The sequence below is a fragment of the Zophobas morio genome, unplaced genomic scaffold (genome assembly GCF_036711695.1).
Source record: "Zophobas morio isolate AGI-343-1 ecotype UQ-CSIRO unplaced genomic scaffold, CSIRO_AGI_Zmor_V1 ptg000010l, whole genome shotgun sequence".
Lineage (NCBI taxonomy): Eukaryota > Metazoa > Arthropoda > Insecta > Coleoptera > Tenebrionidae > Zophobas > Zophobas morio.
Window position 1 is genome coordinate 4,986,656 of NW_026972115.1, and position 15,678 is coordinate 5,002,333.

The 15,678-nt window shown below is 34.2% G+C and overlaps 2 protein-coding genes across 2 annotated transcripts; both read left to right on the forward strand.

Annotated features, from left to right (window-relative positions):
• The first annotated feature begins 921 nt into the window (after positions 1-921).
• LOC135126228 (uncharacterized) lies at positions 922-4,051 on the forward strand. Its single transcript, XM_064052106.1, has 13 exons — positions 922-1,021; positions 1,171-1,225; positions 1,281-1,474; positions 1,528-1,737; positions 1,809-1,967; positions 2,020-2,141; positions 2,198-2,546; positions 2,594-2,810; positions 2,867-2,913; positions 2,968-3,107; positions 3,155-3,308; positions 3,359-3,673; positions 3,737-4,051. Exons 1-13 carry the CDS (start codon positions 946-948, stop codon positions 3,901-3,903), a joined length of 2,205 nt encoding a protein of 734 aa, XP_063908176.1. The 5' UTR covers positions 922-945; the 3' UTR covers positions 3,904-4,051.
• Positions 4,052-10,521: 6,470 nt separating this feature from the next.
• LOC135126226 (uncharacterized) lies at positions 10,522-13,547 on the forward strand. The gene is made up of 12 exons (XM_064052102.1): positions 10,522-10,764; positions 10,818-11,027; positions 11,099-11,257; positions 11,310-11,431; positions 11,489-11,834; positions 11,881-12,082; positions 12,138-12,212; positions 12,268-12,474; positions 12,529-12,664; positions 12,712-12,865; positions 12,916-13,239; positions 13,304-13,547. Exons 1-12 carry the CDS (start codon positions 10,548-10,550, stop codon positions 13,480-13,482), a joined length of 2,331 nt encoding a protein of 776 aa, XP_063908172.1. The 5' UTR covers positions 10,522-10,547; the 3' UTR covers positions 13,483-13,547.
• The last annotated feature ends 2,131 nt before the right edge of the window (positions 13,548-15,678 follow it).

Sequence of the window (15,678 nt, forward strand, 5' to 3'; positions counted from 1 at the left end):
GATTTTCCGTTAATTTTATTGTTTTCCTTGATGTTTTGATTTCTCGATTATTCGATTTTTCAAGTTCTCGGTTTAGATTTTTTGGTTTTCCAATTCTTCGATTTTTAAATTGTTTAATTTTTAGATTGTTCAATTTCTCGATTTATAAATTTTTAAATTTTTGCTCTACAGTGTCTAAATTGTGTTTGAATAATATAATAATTATCTCGAATATTAAAATTAGTATGTCAAAAGAATACGAGAAATGATTATTCTGTGCTGAAGGTATGTTGTGGGCCGCCTGTCATAAATTATCGATTGAAAAGTTCTCAATATTCAAATCCTGAAAAATTGAGTATTGATAACTTGAAAAATTGAGAAATCCAAAATATAAAATTTAAAAAATCCAAAAATTGAGAAATAAAAGAAAAGAAAAATCAAAAATTAAAAAATTCGAAAAATTGAAACATTAAAGTATCGAAAAATTGAAGATTTGGGAAATCTAAACACCAAAAAAATCAAAAAAACAAAAATCCAAAATTCAAAAATCGAAAAATTGAACACTCGAAAAGCCGAAAAATCAGTAGAGGAGTCAAAAATTAAAAAATTAAGAAATCAAATTAGACCAAAATTGAAAAATCGAAAAGTTAATAACTGAAAAATTGAAAGATTTTAAATGAAAACTTAAACTACGATTAAATAATTCACAAAGTGGCATTTAAGGAAAAAGGGCGTTGTTTTTGGAATTACGACCCTAACAACTTCTTTTGCGTTAGAAATTAAACAAAATCCCTACATTTAAATATATCGAAATTGTTTTCCAACTAGGATTTTTGTGGTTTGGTTGTTTTGTATGTTGGCTGATAACATTTTATTATATTCTTGGAAATTACGTTATATATAATCCAAAAGAAGCATGTTCATTAAGAGGAGGATTAGTTATCCTCGAGTCTTCATCTATTCCAAATGTATATAATACATTTATTTTCGATGCAAAAAAATATTAAAATTTTGACGGACGTAATTCTACTGTGTATTTTGTGTGAGTTACTAAAAATTACTAAAAACTCCCCCGCCGTTGACCGTACAAATAATAAATAATAAAAAAAGTAGTTAGTCAAGGGGGAGTTTTTAACGACCAGGTGTTTGTACAAGTTGATCTCATTGGTCTGTGGTATATTCATGTTTTAGTTAAAAATATACATGGAATTAAAGACGCCAGCACACCCCAAACTAGTATAAATAGGTAATTATTAAATCTCTTTGATCTTGTTTTTGATGCACTTGCTTGACACTTTCAGGTGTACACTGCCACCTCACCCAAAATTTGGTAGATGGACCGTCTTTAAAACAAATCTTACCCCATCTGTGGGCGATGCCGTGCCTGTGGGTACCATTCTTGAAATCAGTTGTTCCGACGGTTACAAATTAAATGGTAGTGAGAACACTACTTGCATTCGGGGCCAATGGAGACCCGAAGTGGGTCAATGTTTACGTAACTATGGTGCTTCCGATTGAAAATTAATTATTACGAAAGTATTACCACAGGTACTTGTCCTTCATTACGTACCACCACTATTACGACAGTTAGTTGTACCTACAAAAGGGAAACTTTAGCAACTTGTTTGGACGTGGTTGAAGGAACGAGAGCACACTTCCACTGTTCCCCGTTTTATGAAATCCAAGGGCTGAATAAGTTTCCAATAAGAAATTGTTCCGAGGGACAGTGGAGTGGTGGTATTCCAGAATGCGTACCAGGTAATGGTTCACCGAATTTTTAAATGAGTACTATTTCATTTGCACGAACGGAAAACTGTCTCTCTTTTAAGTGTGCGGTAAAAAAGGCATTACAAAGGACCCTACTTTAATGGTGGGAGGTTTCAACACAACGTCATTAGAATATCCTTGGCAGGCGGTTTTATATTGCAACAGTAGCAAAAGATTACTCTGTGGAGGAACACTACTGAGTGAAAAGATAATCTTGACAGGTGATAACGTCTTTACAGTTTGATTATGTGTTTCCAAACTGATCAATTACAGCTGCACACTGCGTCACAAACGACAAAGGTCAACTACAACCGAAAGAAAACTACATAGTGGCTGTTGGCAAGTCTTATCGCAGCTACAACGATTCGAGGGACAACGCAGCTCAATTTTCTTCAGTACTGTAGACACCTATTACCACAAAATTAACATTACGCAGCTTTTTGGGTTTCAGATAGAAGAAATGCATGTTCCTAAACAATACAAAGGGTACGTTCAACATTACTTTGGAGATATCGCAATAATAGTTGCAAATACAACATTCGTTCTTTCGCTCAACGTTCAACCAGTTTGTGTAGTTTGGGAAAAAGAATTTTATCATCAGTCACTAGAAAATGCCACCAGTGTGAACCAAACTTACGCGACCGGTTGGGGCTTTACTTCCGAAAATAAGAACCCTTCAGACGTTCTTAAATCGTTAAAAGTTCCACTTATAAGTAAAGATGAGTGTGAACGCAACTTGTCCGAAGATGTTGTTAAGTACCTGACCGACGATAAACTATGTGCCGGTTTCTCAGAATCTGGTAATTGTTTAAAGATCTTTGGAAAAGTTAGTAGGAACGATTTTCAGGCAAATCTGTGTGTAAGGGCGATAGCGGCGGAGGTCTGGTGACCGAGCACAATGGTAGATTCTACATCATAGGCGTCATCAGTATTGCGCCACTATCGTCTACAGTTGTTGGTGGATGTGATAGTCAACAATATGGTTTGTACACAAGATTTTCGTATTACATTGACTTTGTAATGAATTTCACTGCTTCTACAAACCTATCAACAACTTCTGCAAGGTAAAATGTAGAGCGATGTTACGATAAAAAATAACTTAACGTATCTATGACTTCAGAGGTGGTTGTATATTACCCGATCATCCCACGTTTGGCGAGTGTTTAGGCATGTATTCACTCTAACTCAGAATATTTATCTTCAAATTTGTATTTTGTACAGCAAATGCAACACACAAAGCACACGACTTGGCAGCTACTGAACAGGAAGTTCGCGGGTTTTTTCGTGACCAAGTCACTTTAGAGTGTGCGACTACCGGTAACCGAACACCAAAGATAACTTGGACTAAAAATAACACACTGGTAATGAACGCTGAAGGTGCAACAAGAATGTTAATGTTATTTATTAGATCGATGGTACTCGAGGTGCTAAGTACAGGATCAAGCTGGACCAATCGCTTCAGATAAATATGCTTGAAAAGTCTGACGCAGGAGTATATCTATGTACCACTGACAACACTACAGGTGAAGCCATAACGAAACGAATAAAATTGGTCGTTACTGGTAAGTCTTGCACCCTACATAAAAATTTGGTCCAATTTAATTTAATTAAGTAGACGATCCTCACCGGCCTGCAACTATAGTGGAAACAGAGAGTCAAGCAAAAGTTGTGGTGTCGCTAAACTCTTCATTAACCCTCAACTATTTAGCCGTCGGCTATCCTCTCCCTGTTGTAAACTGGTGGTTCATTGACACTCTTATTTCTATCAAATCTAGTCAGTTCGAAACAGGCAAAGACCACTCTCTTCATATAGAATCCGTAACATCATCAAATCTTGGGGTGTATAATTACAACGGTGTGGGTCAATCTGCTAGTTGGTCGGTCCCCGTGGAGGCTATAGAAACCAATTACGACACGAATCCGGAAGGTCTGTTAAACCACTAGAATTGCCAGTTTTGTTAAATTTTGACCTCGATTTGGTTTTTTCTAGAAACCGACGTCCAACCCGACTGCCAGGACAACCCGTTCTTTGCCAATTGTCGTCGCATCGATTTCTGTACACACAAAAATCACGCGCTATTCTGTTGTAAGACTTGTACAGAGGCGGGTTTGATACCAGTGGTCAATCTAAAGGAGACAACAATCGTCATCGACTGAGGATCATTTTTTAAAGCCGAATTTATTGCTAGTCTCATACTTTGTTAAGAGTTAAGAGAAATTTAAGATATTTTTTATAATATATTTGTTTAATTTGGTGTTTGTAGACCGCTATTAATTTAATTTTGAAATTATTGCTTTATTAATTTTTACTTCCCGAGCGTAAGCAAAGGAAGTATTGTAATCGAGTCCGTCGGCCGACTCTCTACTTTTACGTTTTCTCGATCTTTCATGACCCCTAGAAGACGAAGAAATAGGTCTCCCATTTCCGTCTGTCTGTCCGTCTGTCCGTCCGTCTGTCCGTCCGTCTGTCCGTCCGTCTGTCCGTCTGCCGTCCCGGATTTTTATTAGACAGATAATCTCCGAAAGTACTCGACTGATTGTTGTGAAATTTTGTACTTATATTAAGAATATCATGTAGATGGTAAAACGCTAACCAAAATTTGTCTAATCATCCCCACCACTAATGCGATGACGTCACTTCAAAATTGTACATAGTAAATGGGATTTCAATTGTATAAAATAACATAGTCCTACACATGTAGTTTACAACTCTGAATCGACTTTTCACCCGAAACGTCCAGATTTTTGGAAAAAAAATCAAAATTATAAAACAACATTTTGAAATTTAATTTTTAATCTGCTAACCAGAATGCTTTGAAATGTTGCAGATGTTTTAAGGCTATAAAGAGCATCATAAATCTTTAGTCAAAAAATATTTGCTTATCCCCTCCAAAAACTTGATGACGTCAGCTCAAAAGTTTGTGGAATAAATCATATCTAAAATGTACAAAATATTGTGAGTCTGTACTTGTGATCTATCACTCCATTCATATTTTTTGGATTTGCATATACAGGGTGACTCAAAAAAATTAATGAATGCGTAAATATATTTTATTGATTTAATCAGGAACTACAAAACCGAATGCTCTGAAATCTTGCAGATGTTTTAAGGTCATAAAGAGCATAATAAATGTTTAGTCAAAATATATTTGCTTATCCCCTCCAAAAACTTGATGACGTCAGCTCGAAAATTTGCCGAATAAATCATATCTAAAATGTACAAAATATGATCAGTCTGTACTGTGATCTATCACTCCATTCATATTTTTTGGATTTGCATATACAGGGTGATTCAAGAAAATAAATGAAAGCGTAAATTTATTTTACTGATTTACTCAGGAACTACAAAACCGAATGCTTCGAAATCTTGAAGATATTTTAAAATTATCATAAGCATGGTAAATTTTTTATCAAAACGTATTTGGTCGTCCCCCCTAAAAAATTTATGACGTCACCACAAAATTTTGCTGAATAAATCCTATCTAAAATGTACAAAATATGGTGAGTCTCTTCTTGTGATTTATCAATCCATTCAAATTTTTTCGATTTGCATATACAGGGTGACTCAAAAAAATTAATGAATGCGTAAATTTATTTTATTGATTTAATCAGGAACTACAAAACCGAATGCTTTGAAATCTTGCAGATGTTTTAAGGTTATAAAGAGCATAATAAATTTTTAGTCAAAATATATTTGGTTATCTTCTACAAAAAACTGATGACGTCTGCTCAAAAGTTTGCCGAATAAATCGTATCTAAAATGTACAAAATATGATGAGTCTGTACTTGTGATTTATCATTCCATTCATATTTTTGGATTTGCATATGCAGGGTGACTCAAAAAAATTAATGAAAGCGTGAATTTATTTTATCGATTTAATCAGGAATTACAAAACCGAATGCTTTGAAATCTTGGGAATATTTTAAAGTTATTATAAGCATGGTAAACTTTTGTTCAAAATGTATTTGTTCATCCCTCCTAAAAAAATTGATGACGTCACCCTTAAATTTTGCTGAATAAATCCTATCTAAAATGCAAAAAATATGATGAGTTTGTACTCGTGATTTATCATTCCATTCATATTTTTTAGATTTTCTTAAGAGGTGGTTCAAAAAAATTAATGAAGTCAATTTATTTTATTGATTAAATTAAAGGCAACACTTATTATTAGTATTACACCCCAACCAACCCAATTTGGTAGACACAAAATTTGTTAAAGGAACAACTCGGTTGAAACATAAGGGTAGCACGCTTATTTACATCGACTTTAACATTACAGACCTGCATTTGTTTTATGCGTTCACTTGATTCCGCGAATGTGAAATAGACATGTTTATAATCAACCAATTGTGAATTTCACCGTCAAGAATTAAAATAAAACCCAATGTTTTATATAATAAGCGGAAGTCGAAGCAATAAAACCGATGGTCGTTTTGTTTACAGTTTCTCTGTTTGACTCTCACGTATGCTGTTACGCCTGTCATCTTAAATTAAGAATGTTTATACATACACGATTTTCAGTTGCCTCTGATACGTAGGTATACGTGAGTAAATTGTTTCGTTATTTTATTGATTATTACAAATCAATATTCAAACGACCCAATTCATTTTCCCGAAAATTTGAGAATATAATAATTTTATTCTTAGTATTACACTACATCTATCCCAACTGATATACGTGTCCTTGCAAAAATGTTGATGACGTCATCGCAATTTTTTTTTTAAATTCCCACTACAAAAATGTAATGAGAAAAAAAACACAATAGGCATGCGACAGCGAGGGAAGTACTGTCTAAACTCTTTAGACCAATTTTTTTTTTTTGGTTGGCGACAATTTTGACAGACCGGGCTAACTTCAAAACCGTTCAAAACTAAGCTTGTTCAAGATGGTGTCTGTGTTGTGTTCTGAGCTGATTTTTTCATAGAAAAGCCGTGTTCAGGTACGATTTTAGCTAAATTTACCACGTTTTATCGATTTTAAACCTTTTTACCGACATTTTGACGATTAATTTAGATGTCGTGAATTTCAATTTCAACAACGAAATTTCTGACTGTCACCAAGTGTCTTTTGCTACAAAAAATGCAATTTTGGTGGAAAAATGAATCATAAATACTGCTTGATTTAAATCCCGTTATTGAACAGCCAAAAGTACGAATTTTATCCAGGCGTTTCTAATTTGCAGACCACAGCCCAGGCAACATGATGTCATTTTTTTCACGTGAATAAATGGTCATCAATTACGTCATAGTGACCAAAGATTTCACGTGATATTGACGTACCAATGACGGTCAAATGTCTCGTCTAGATGACGTCATTTTCTGACGAACTATTGACGTGATGTACTGACGTCTTAGAGTCGTCATTTTGTAACGAATTATTGACGTGATTTACTGACGTCCTAGAGACGGCATTTATTGTCCATTTTAAGACGTTTTTTATGTTTTGATTTTTAGAAAAAAATATGCAATAAATAAAACCCTGAAATAATTTTATTTTTTTTATATTGTTTAGCTTAAATAAAATATTAGAATTCGTTATAATCACCAAGTAAAGCCCAAAACAAAGTATATATTAATTAAAGTTAAAACAAATTAGAGTAAAAAAATTAAATTTACTACAATTTTGTACAACCAACAATGAACTTCAATAAACAAATAAAAATTATGTCAATTAAACAAATTAAAGATAAACCACTCCTAAGAGCACAAACAAATCTACATACAGATAATTACAAGTACAATTAGTATAAACAAAAAAAAGGATATTGTACAATATATAATCAAAAATAAACGTTGCAATAAAATATGCTATTTAAAGAAAAATCAGTTTTAAAAACACAAAGAAATCTATTTAGTTACAAAGAATATTAAAAAAAAAAACTATAATAAACTATAGATCAGTCTTAAAAACACAAATAAATCTATTTACCAAAAATATTTAAAAAAAAAACTAGAATAAAGGGAAAAGACAATTGAATCGTGTTGTTGAAGTTACTTGATTGAAAATGCACTGTAAAACCACAGTATACGTAATTAATTCTGTTTTAACAATCATATCAATAACCTAAGTTTTTTAAGTTTGCCTCAATTTATTGCATCGAAAAGAAAAACCCGTTAGAGTGCATGGATTAATGGAAATGCAATCATTTTTTCATCTATGGGCAATAGCAAGCATTTGACTATTATTAAATTTAAGGGATTACAGCTTAAAGCAGTAGACAAATTCTGTATTTTAAAAATGCTAAACTTACTTGAATCTAACGGATAATTGTAAAATGGTTGCATTGACAAAAACGTACAGCCTATCAGGAAAATCTCGTTGTCAATACTTTTTACAATGAAGCGAAATGTGTATGTGTAAATAGTAAGTTACCAAAAAGTATCGTAGTATTACAGGCATCTACCGGTATATAATATCCAATATTAATGTTGTATGTGTATATATGAATTCATTGTATTTTTTTAACTTACAAAGAAATCTGCTTGTTGTAAAATGCAAACATAATCTTGTAATTCGTCAAAATTTGTTTAGGTGTGGTTTTGGCGGCATAATTTCTGTTTTTGTTTTCTTTTTCAGTTGTCAGATTTGAGGACGTTCCAGGTTGGAGATTTTTTCACTCGTTTCCTTTAGCATTTCTTTAGTTTGGCACATGTGTTTTGTATTTGTTTCAAATCTAGAATAAAATTATGTTCATTAGCATTAGTTCATAAAAAAATTGCATAACATACCTTTGCAATATTTTATAGCGCCTCATTTTCAAAAACATTCACCGTAAGTTCTTCATAATCAGTGGGAGTATCTTCAGTGATTAATGGTGGTCTTTCCAGCTTATCTGAAAAAACTGCTTTTGTTATCTACGTACAGTTATCAAAAATAACAGAAACACGTAAAAATTAAAATGATTACTTTATTAGATATTAACTTACCTAGTATAAATAAGTACAACTCACACTGAATGACATAAATTTTCACACAACTGGAAAAGGAAAAGTCCGAATGCACGCCTCAAACATCTGATGTATTGTATGGTAAATACGGAAGTTGAGCATTATTTTTTCATTAGATGAAATAAATTTAATAAAACTAAATATTAAATCACTCTCTAATTTTTTTGGTAACCATCATCACTTTATAAACGTCTTTATAAAATCAAAATTCGACGAAGGAATTCTTCAAAACCTTGTCCCGTTTTAGGGACAATGGACAAACAATTTTTTATGACTTTGTTTGTATCGTGGGCTCTTTTCACTATTATACGCTCAACCCCGGATGTTCTATTTATAATTTGCCAAGCAGGTACTTACAAAATAACACTTCCAGAGTATAAACAAGTTTTCAGAAATAATTATTTGGTTAGAAATTATTAGATGAAAAAACTTCTCTTTGGTGTATTTCTAATAAAGCCGTTGTTGTTTTTTTGCTCTAAAGATAATAATTAAGCATTATGAAGGCCACTTTTTAAAGAATACGACGATCCACATCTAATTGATCATATAATCTATAAAAAAATGACCAAGAAAGGACGGCCTTTTGACGTCATTAATTGACGTCAGAAGTAAGTCATAAAAATCTCGTCATTATCACGTGATTTTTTGGGCGAATGACGTCGCCGACGAGTTATGACCAAAAATTGACGTGAATTAGACTACAGTCTGCTGCTTGGGGCTGTTACGCTTGTCATCTTAAATTAAGAATGCTTATAGATACACGATTTTCAGTTCCCTCTCATATTACACGCCGGCGCCGTATACGTGAGTAAATTGTTTCGTTATTTTATTGATTATAACAAATCAATATTCAAAACGACCCAATTCATTTTCCCGAAAATTTGGGAATACAATAATTTTATTCTTAGTATTACACTACATCTATCTCAACTGATATACGTGTCCTTGCAAAAATGTTGATGACGTCATCGCAATTTTTTTTTAAATTCCCACTACAAAAATGTAATGAGAAAAAAAACACAATAGGCATGCAGTCGTCAAGTTTCCGACAGCGAGGGAAGTACTGTCTAAACTCTTTAGACCAATTTTTTAATGTCAAAATGTGTTCATTACATTGTAAAATTGAAAATTTTAATATAAATTTTTCACTGATGATGTGTTTGTCTTGATGCTTAAACTATGGTTAAATAATTCACAAAGTGTCAGTTAAGGAAAAAGGGCGTTGTTTTTAAGTTACGACTGTAGCAACTTCTTTTGCGTTAGAAATTAAACAAAATCCCTACATTTAAAAATGTCGAAATGATTTTTCCAACTACGATTCTTGCCGATTGCGTTGTTTTGTATGTTGGCTGATAACAATTTATTATATTCTTGGAAATTACGTTGTATCAAATCCAAAAGAAGCGTGTTCATTAAGAGGAGGATTAGTTATCGCCAAGTCTTGAACTATTCCAAATGTATGTAATACGATCATTTTTGACGCAAACAAAAATTAAAATTTTGACGGATGTAATACTCCTGTGTAATTTGTGTGAGTTACTAAAAATAACTAAAAACTCCCCCGCCGTTGACCATACAAATACAGAGTGTTTAAAAATAGTTGTTTATCACTTATCAGAGTGAACTCTGACCTTCGCGATTTTGTTGTTTTGTTGAAGGATGTACTATAATATTCCTAACGGTAGTTAGTCAAGGGGGGAGTTTTTTACGACCAGGTGATTGTACAACTTGATCTCACTGGTCTGTGGTATATTCATATTTTAGTTAAAAATATAAATGCGATTAAAGACGCCAGCACACCCCAAATTAGTATAAATATAGTAATTATTAAATCTCTTTGATCTTGTTTTTGATGCATTTGCTTGACACTTTCAGCTGTACACTGCCGCCTCATCCAAGATTTGGTGGATGGACTGTGTTTCAAACAAATCTTGCCCCATCTGTGGGCGATGCCGTGCCTGTGGGTACCATTCTTGAAATCAGTTGTTACTACGGTTACAAATTAAATGGTGGTGCGATCACTGCTTGCATTCGGGGCCAATGGAGACCCGAAGTGGGTCAATGTTTACGTAATTATGGTACTTCTGATTGAAAATTAATTATTACCAAGGTACTACCACAGGTACTTGTCCTTCATTACGTACCACCACTATTACGACAGTTAGTTGTACCTACAAAGGGGAAACTTTAGCAACTTGTTTGGACGTGGTTAAAGGAACGAGAGCACATTTCCAATGTTCCCCGTTTTATGAAATCCAAGGGCTGAACAAGTTTCCAGTAAGAATATGTTCCAGGGGACAGTGGAGTGGTGGTATTCCAGAATGCGTACCAGGTAATGGTTCACCGAATTTTTAAATGAGTACTATTTTATTTGCACGAACGGAAAACTGTCTCTCTTTTCAGTGTGCGGTAAAAAAGGCATTACAAAGGATCCTACTTTAATTGTGGGAGGTTTCAACACAACGTCACTTGAATACCCTTGGCAGACGGCCTTATATTTTAAAAGAACCAAAGTATTAATCTGTGGAGGAACACTACTGAGTCAAAAGACAATCTTGACAGGTGATAACCTCTTCACAGTTTGATTATCTGTTTCCAAACTGATCAATTATAGCTGCACACTGCGTGACAAACGACAAAGGTCAACTACAACCGAAAGAAAACTACATAGTGGCTGTTGGCAAGTCTTATCGCAGCTACAACGATTCGAGGGACAACGCAGCTCAATTTTCTTCAGTACTGTAACCAGCTATTTACCGCAAAATTAACATTAAGCAGCTTTTTGTGTTTCAGATACAAGAAATGTACGTTTCTAGACAATACAAAGGGTACATTCAACATTACTTTGGAGACATCGCAATAATAGTTGCAAATACAACATTCGTGCTTTCGCTTAACGTTCAATCAGTTTGTGTAGTTTGGGAAAAAAAATTTCATCAGTCACTAGAAAATGTCACCAGAGTGAACCAAACTTACGCGAGCGGTTGGGGCTTTACTTCCGAAAATAATAACCCTTCAGACGTTCTTAAATTGTTGAAAGTTCCACTTATAAGTAAAGATGAGTGTGAACGCAGATTGTCTGAAGATGATCTAGAGTATCTGACCGACGATAAACTATGTGCCGGTTTCTTAGAATCTGGTAATTGTTTAAAAATATTTGGAAAGTTAGTAGGAACGATTTTCAGGCAAATCTGTGTGCAAGGGCGATAGCGGCGGAGGTCTGGTGACCAAGCACGGTGGTAGATACTACATCATAGCCGTCGTCAGTATTGCGCCACAATCGTCTACAGCTGTTGGTGGATGTGATAGTCAACAATATGGGTTGTACACCAGATTTTCGTATTACATTGAAGACTTTTTAATCGACGTAGAAGCCAGATTTGCGCCGTAAGTACTTTTTGAATTTGGAGCGATTGCATGATTGGGTTTGACGATATTGCAGCTCCGAACACCATGTGTATTGCACTGACGATGATTGTTTCACTGCTTCTACAAACGTATCAATAACTTCTGCAAGGTAAAATGTAGACCGATATTACGATAAAAATAACTCAACGTATCTATGACTTCAGAAGTGGTTGTATATTACCCGATCATCCCACGTTTGGCAACTGGTCCATCTTTGGTGCACCTTCCAATCACTTTATGCCAGGAACATTGGTGGTACCAGGCACTGTTTTGAAAATAGAGTGTAAGCCGAATTATACTCTGAGTGGCCACGGTAGCCTGTTTTGCGAGAACGAATTCTGGTCATCCAATGTTGGCGAGTGTTTAGGCATGTATTCATTCTAACTCAGAACATTTATCTTCAGATTTGTATTTTTCACAGCAAGTGCAACACCCAAAACACAGGACTTGGTAGCTACTGAACAAGAAGTTCACGGTCTTTTTGGTGACCACGTCACTTTAGAGTGTGCTACTACCGGCAACCCAACACCAAAGATAACTTGGACTAAAGATAACACACTGGTAATGAACGCTGAAGGTGCAACAAGAATGTTAATGTTATTTATTAGATCGATGGTACTCAAGGTGCTAAGTACAGGATTAAGCTGGACCAATCACTTCATATAATTATGCTTCAAAAGTCTGACGCAGGAGTGTATCTATGTACCACCGACAACACTACAGGTGAAGCTACAATGAAACGAATAAACTTGGTCGTTATTGGTAAGTCTTGCTCCGAACATAAAAATTTGGTCTAATTTAATTTAATTAAGTAGACGGTCCTCACTGGCCTGCAACTATACTGGAATCAGAGAGTCAAGCAAAAGTTGTGGTGTCGCTAAACTCTTCATTAACCCTCAACTGTTTAGTCGTGGGCTATCCTCTCCCTGCTGTAACCTGGTGGAAAAATGACACTCTTATTCCTATAAAATCTAGTCAGTTCGAAACACGCAAAGACCATTCTCTTCACATAGCATCCGTAACATCATCAAATCTTGGGGTGTATACTTGTCAAGCTTACAACGGTGTGGGTAAATCTGCCAGTTGGTCGGTCACCGTGGAGGCTAGACAAACCAATCACGACACGAATCCGAAAGGTCTAGTTAAACCACTACAATTGCCAGTTTTGTTAAATTTTGACCACGATTTTGTTTTTTCTAGGAACCGACGCCCAACCCGACTGCCAGGATAACCCGTTATTTCCCGATTGTCGTGTCATCGTACTGAGCAATCACTGTGCGCGCCAAAATTACGCGAAATTCTGTTGTAAGTCTTGCACGGAGGCGGGCTGGATACCAGTGGTCAATCTAACGGAGCAGACAACAATAGTCACCGATTGAATATCATTTTTTAAAGCGTAATTTATTGCTAATCTCATACTTTGTTAAAAGAAATTCAATATAATTTGTGCATTATTATTTCTCGAGTGTAAATGAATTAGTCTTAATTTTGTTTATTTTTGGTTGGCAACACATTTGACAGACCGGGCAAACTTCAAAATTAAGCTTGTTCAAAATGATGTCTGTGTTGTGTTCTGAGGTGATTTTTTCATAGAAAAGCCGTGTTCAGGTATGATTTTAGTTAAATTTAACAACTTTTTACTTCCCGAGCGTAAGCAAAGGAAGTATTGTAAATCGAGTCCGTCGGCCGACTCTCCACTTTTACGTTTTCTCGATCTTTCGTGACCCCAAGAAGACGAAGAAATAGGTCTCCCATTTCCGTCCGTCTGTCCGTCTGTCCGTTCGTCTGTCCGTCCGTCTGTCCGTCTGTCCGTCTGCCGTCCCGGATTTTTATTAGACAGATAATCTCCGAAAGTACTCGACCGATTGTTGTGAAATTTTGTACTTATATTAAGAATATCATGTAGATAGTAAAACGCTAACCAAAATTTGTCTAATCATCCCCACCACTAATGCGATGACGTCACTTCAAAATTGTACATAGTAAATGGGTTTTCAATTGTATAAAATAACATAGTCCTACACATGTAGTTTACAACTCTGAATCGACTTTTCACCCGAAACGTCCAGATTTTTGGAAAAAAAATCAAAATTATAAAACAACATTTTGAAATTTAATTTTTAATCTGCTAACCAGAATGCTTTGAAATGTTGCAGATGTTTTAAGGCTATAAAGAGCATCATAAATCTTTAGTCAAAAAATATTTGCTTATCCCCTCCAAAAACTTGATGACGTCAGCTCAAAAGTTTGTGGAATAAATCATATGTAAAATGTACAAAATATGATGAGTCTGTACTTGTGATCTATCACTCCATTCATATTTTTTGGATTTGCATATACAGGGTGACTCAAAAAAATTAATGAATGCGTAAATATATTTTATTGATTTAATCAGGAACTACAAAACCGAATGCTTTGAAATCTTGCAGATGTTTTAAGGTTATAAAGAGCATAATAAATGTTTAGTCAAAATATATTTGCTTATCCCCTCCAAAAAATTTATGACGTCAACTCGAAAGTTTGCCGAATAAATCATATCCAAACTGTAAAAATATGATGAGTCTGTACTTGTAATTTATCACTCCATTCATATTTTTTGGATTTGCATATACAGGGTGACTCAAAAAAATTAATGAATGCGTAAATATATTTTATTGATTAATCAGGAACTACAAAACCGAATGCTCTGAAATCTTGCAGATGTTTTAAGGTCATAAAGAGCATAATAAATGTTTAGTCAAAATATATTTGCTTATCCCCTCCAAAAAATTGATGACGTCAGCTCGAAAATTTGCCGAATAAGTCATATCTAAAATGTACAAAATATGATCAGTCTGTACTTGTGATCTATCACTCCATTCATATTTTTTGGATTTGCATATACAGGGTGATTCAAGAAAATAAATGAAAGCGTAAATTTATTTTACTGATTTACTAGGAACTACAAAACCGAATGCTTCGAAAGCTTGAAGATATTTTAAAATTATCATAAGCATGGTAAATTTTTGATCAAAACGTATTTGGTCGTCCCCCCTAAAAAATTAATGACGTCACCACAAAATTTTGCTGAAAAAATCCTATCTAAAATGTACAAAATATGGTGAGTCTCTTCTTGTGATTTATCATTCCATTCAAATTTTTTCGATTTGCATATACAGGGTGACTCAAAAAAATTAATGAATGCGTAAATTTATTTTATTGATTTAATCAGGAACCACAAAACCGAATGCTTTGAAATCTTGCAGATGTTTTAAGGTTATAAAGAGCATAATAAATTTTTAGTCAAAATATATTTGGTTATCTTCTACAAAAAACTGATGACGTCAGCTCAAAAGTTTGCCGAATAAATCGTATCTAAAATGTACAAAATATGATGAGTCTGTACTTGTGATTTATCATTCCATTCATATTTTTGGATTTGCATATGCAGGGTGACTGAAAAAAATTAATGAAGGCGTGAATTTATTTTATCGATTTAATCAGGAATTACAAAACCGAATGCTTTGAAATTTTGGGAATATTTTAAAGTTATTATAAGCATGGTAAACTTTTGTTCAAAATGTATTTGTTTATCC

Bases quoted from the DNA above. Each gene is read 5' to 3' on its own strand.
- LOC135126228 (XM_064052106.1), top strand. From the start codon at position 946: ATGTATATAATACATTTATTTTCGATGCAAAAAAATATTAAAATTTTG. The intron at 1,022-1,170 runs GTGAGTTACTAA...TTCATGTTTTAG, and splicing joins AATTCTACTGTGTATTTTGT to TTAAAAATATACATGGAATT. The intron at 1,226-1,280 runs GTAATTATTAAA...TGACACTTTCAG, and splicing joins CCCCAAACTAGTATAAATAG to GTGTACACTGCCACCTCACC.
- LOC135126226 (XM_064052102.1), top strand. From the start codon at position 10,548: ATGCATTTGCTTGACACTTTCAGCTGTACACTGCCGCCTCATCCAAGA. The intron at 11,258-11,309 runs GTGATAACCTCT...GATCAATTATAG, and splicing joins TCAAAAGACAATCTTGACAG to CTGCACACTGCGTGACAAAC. The intron at 13,240-13,303 runs GTCTAGTTAAAC...TGTTTTTTCTAG, and splicing joins TCACGACACGAATCCGAAAG to GAACCGACGCCCAACCCGAC.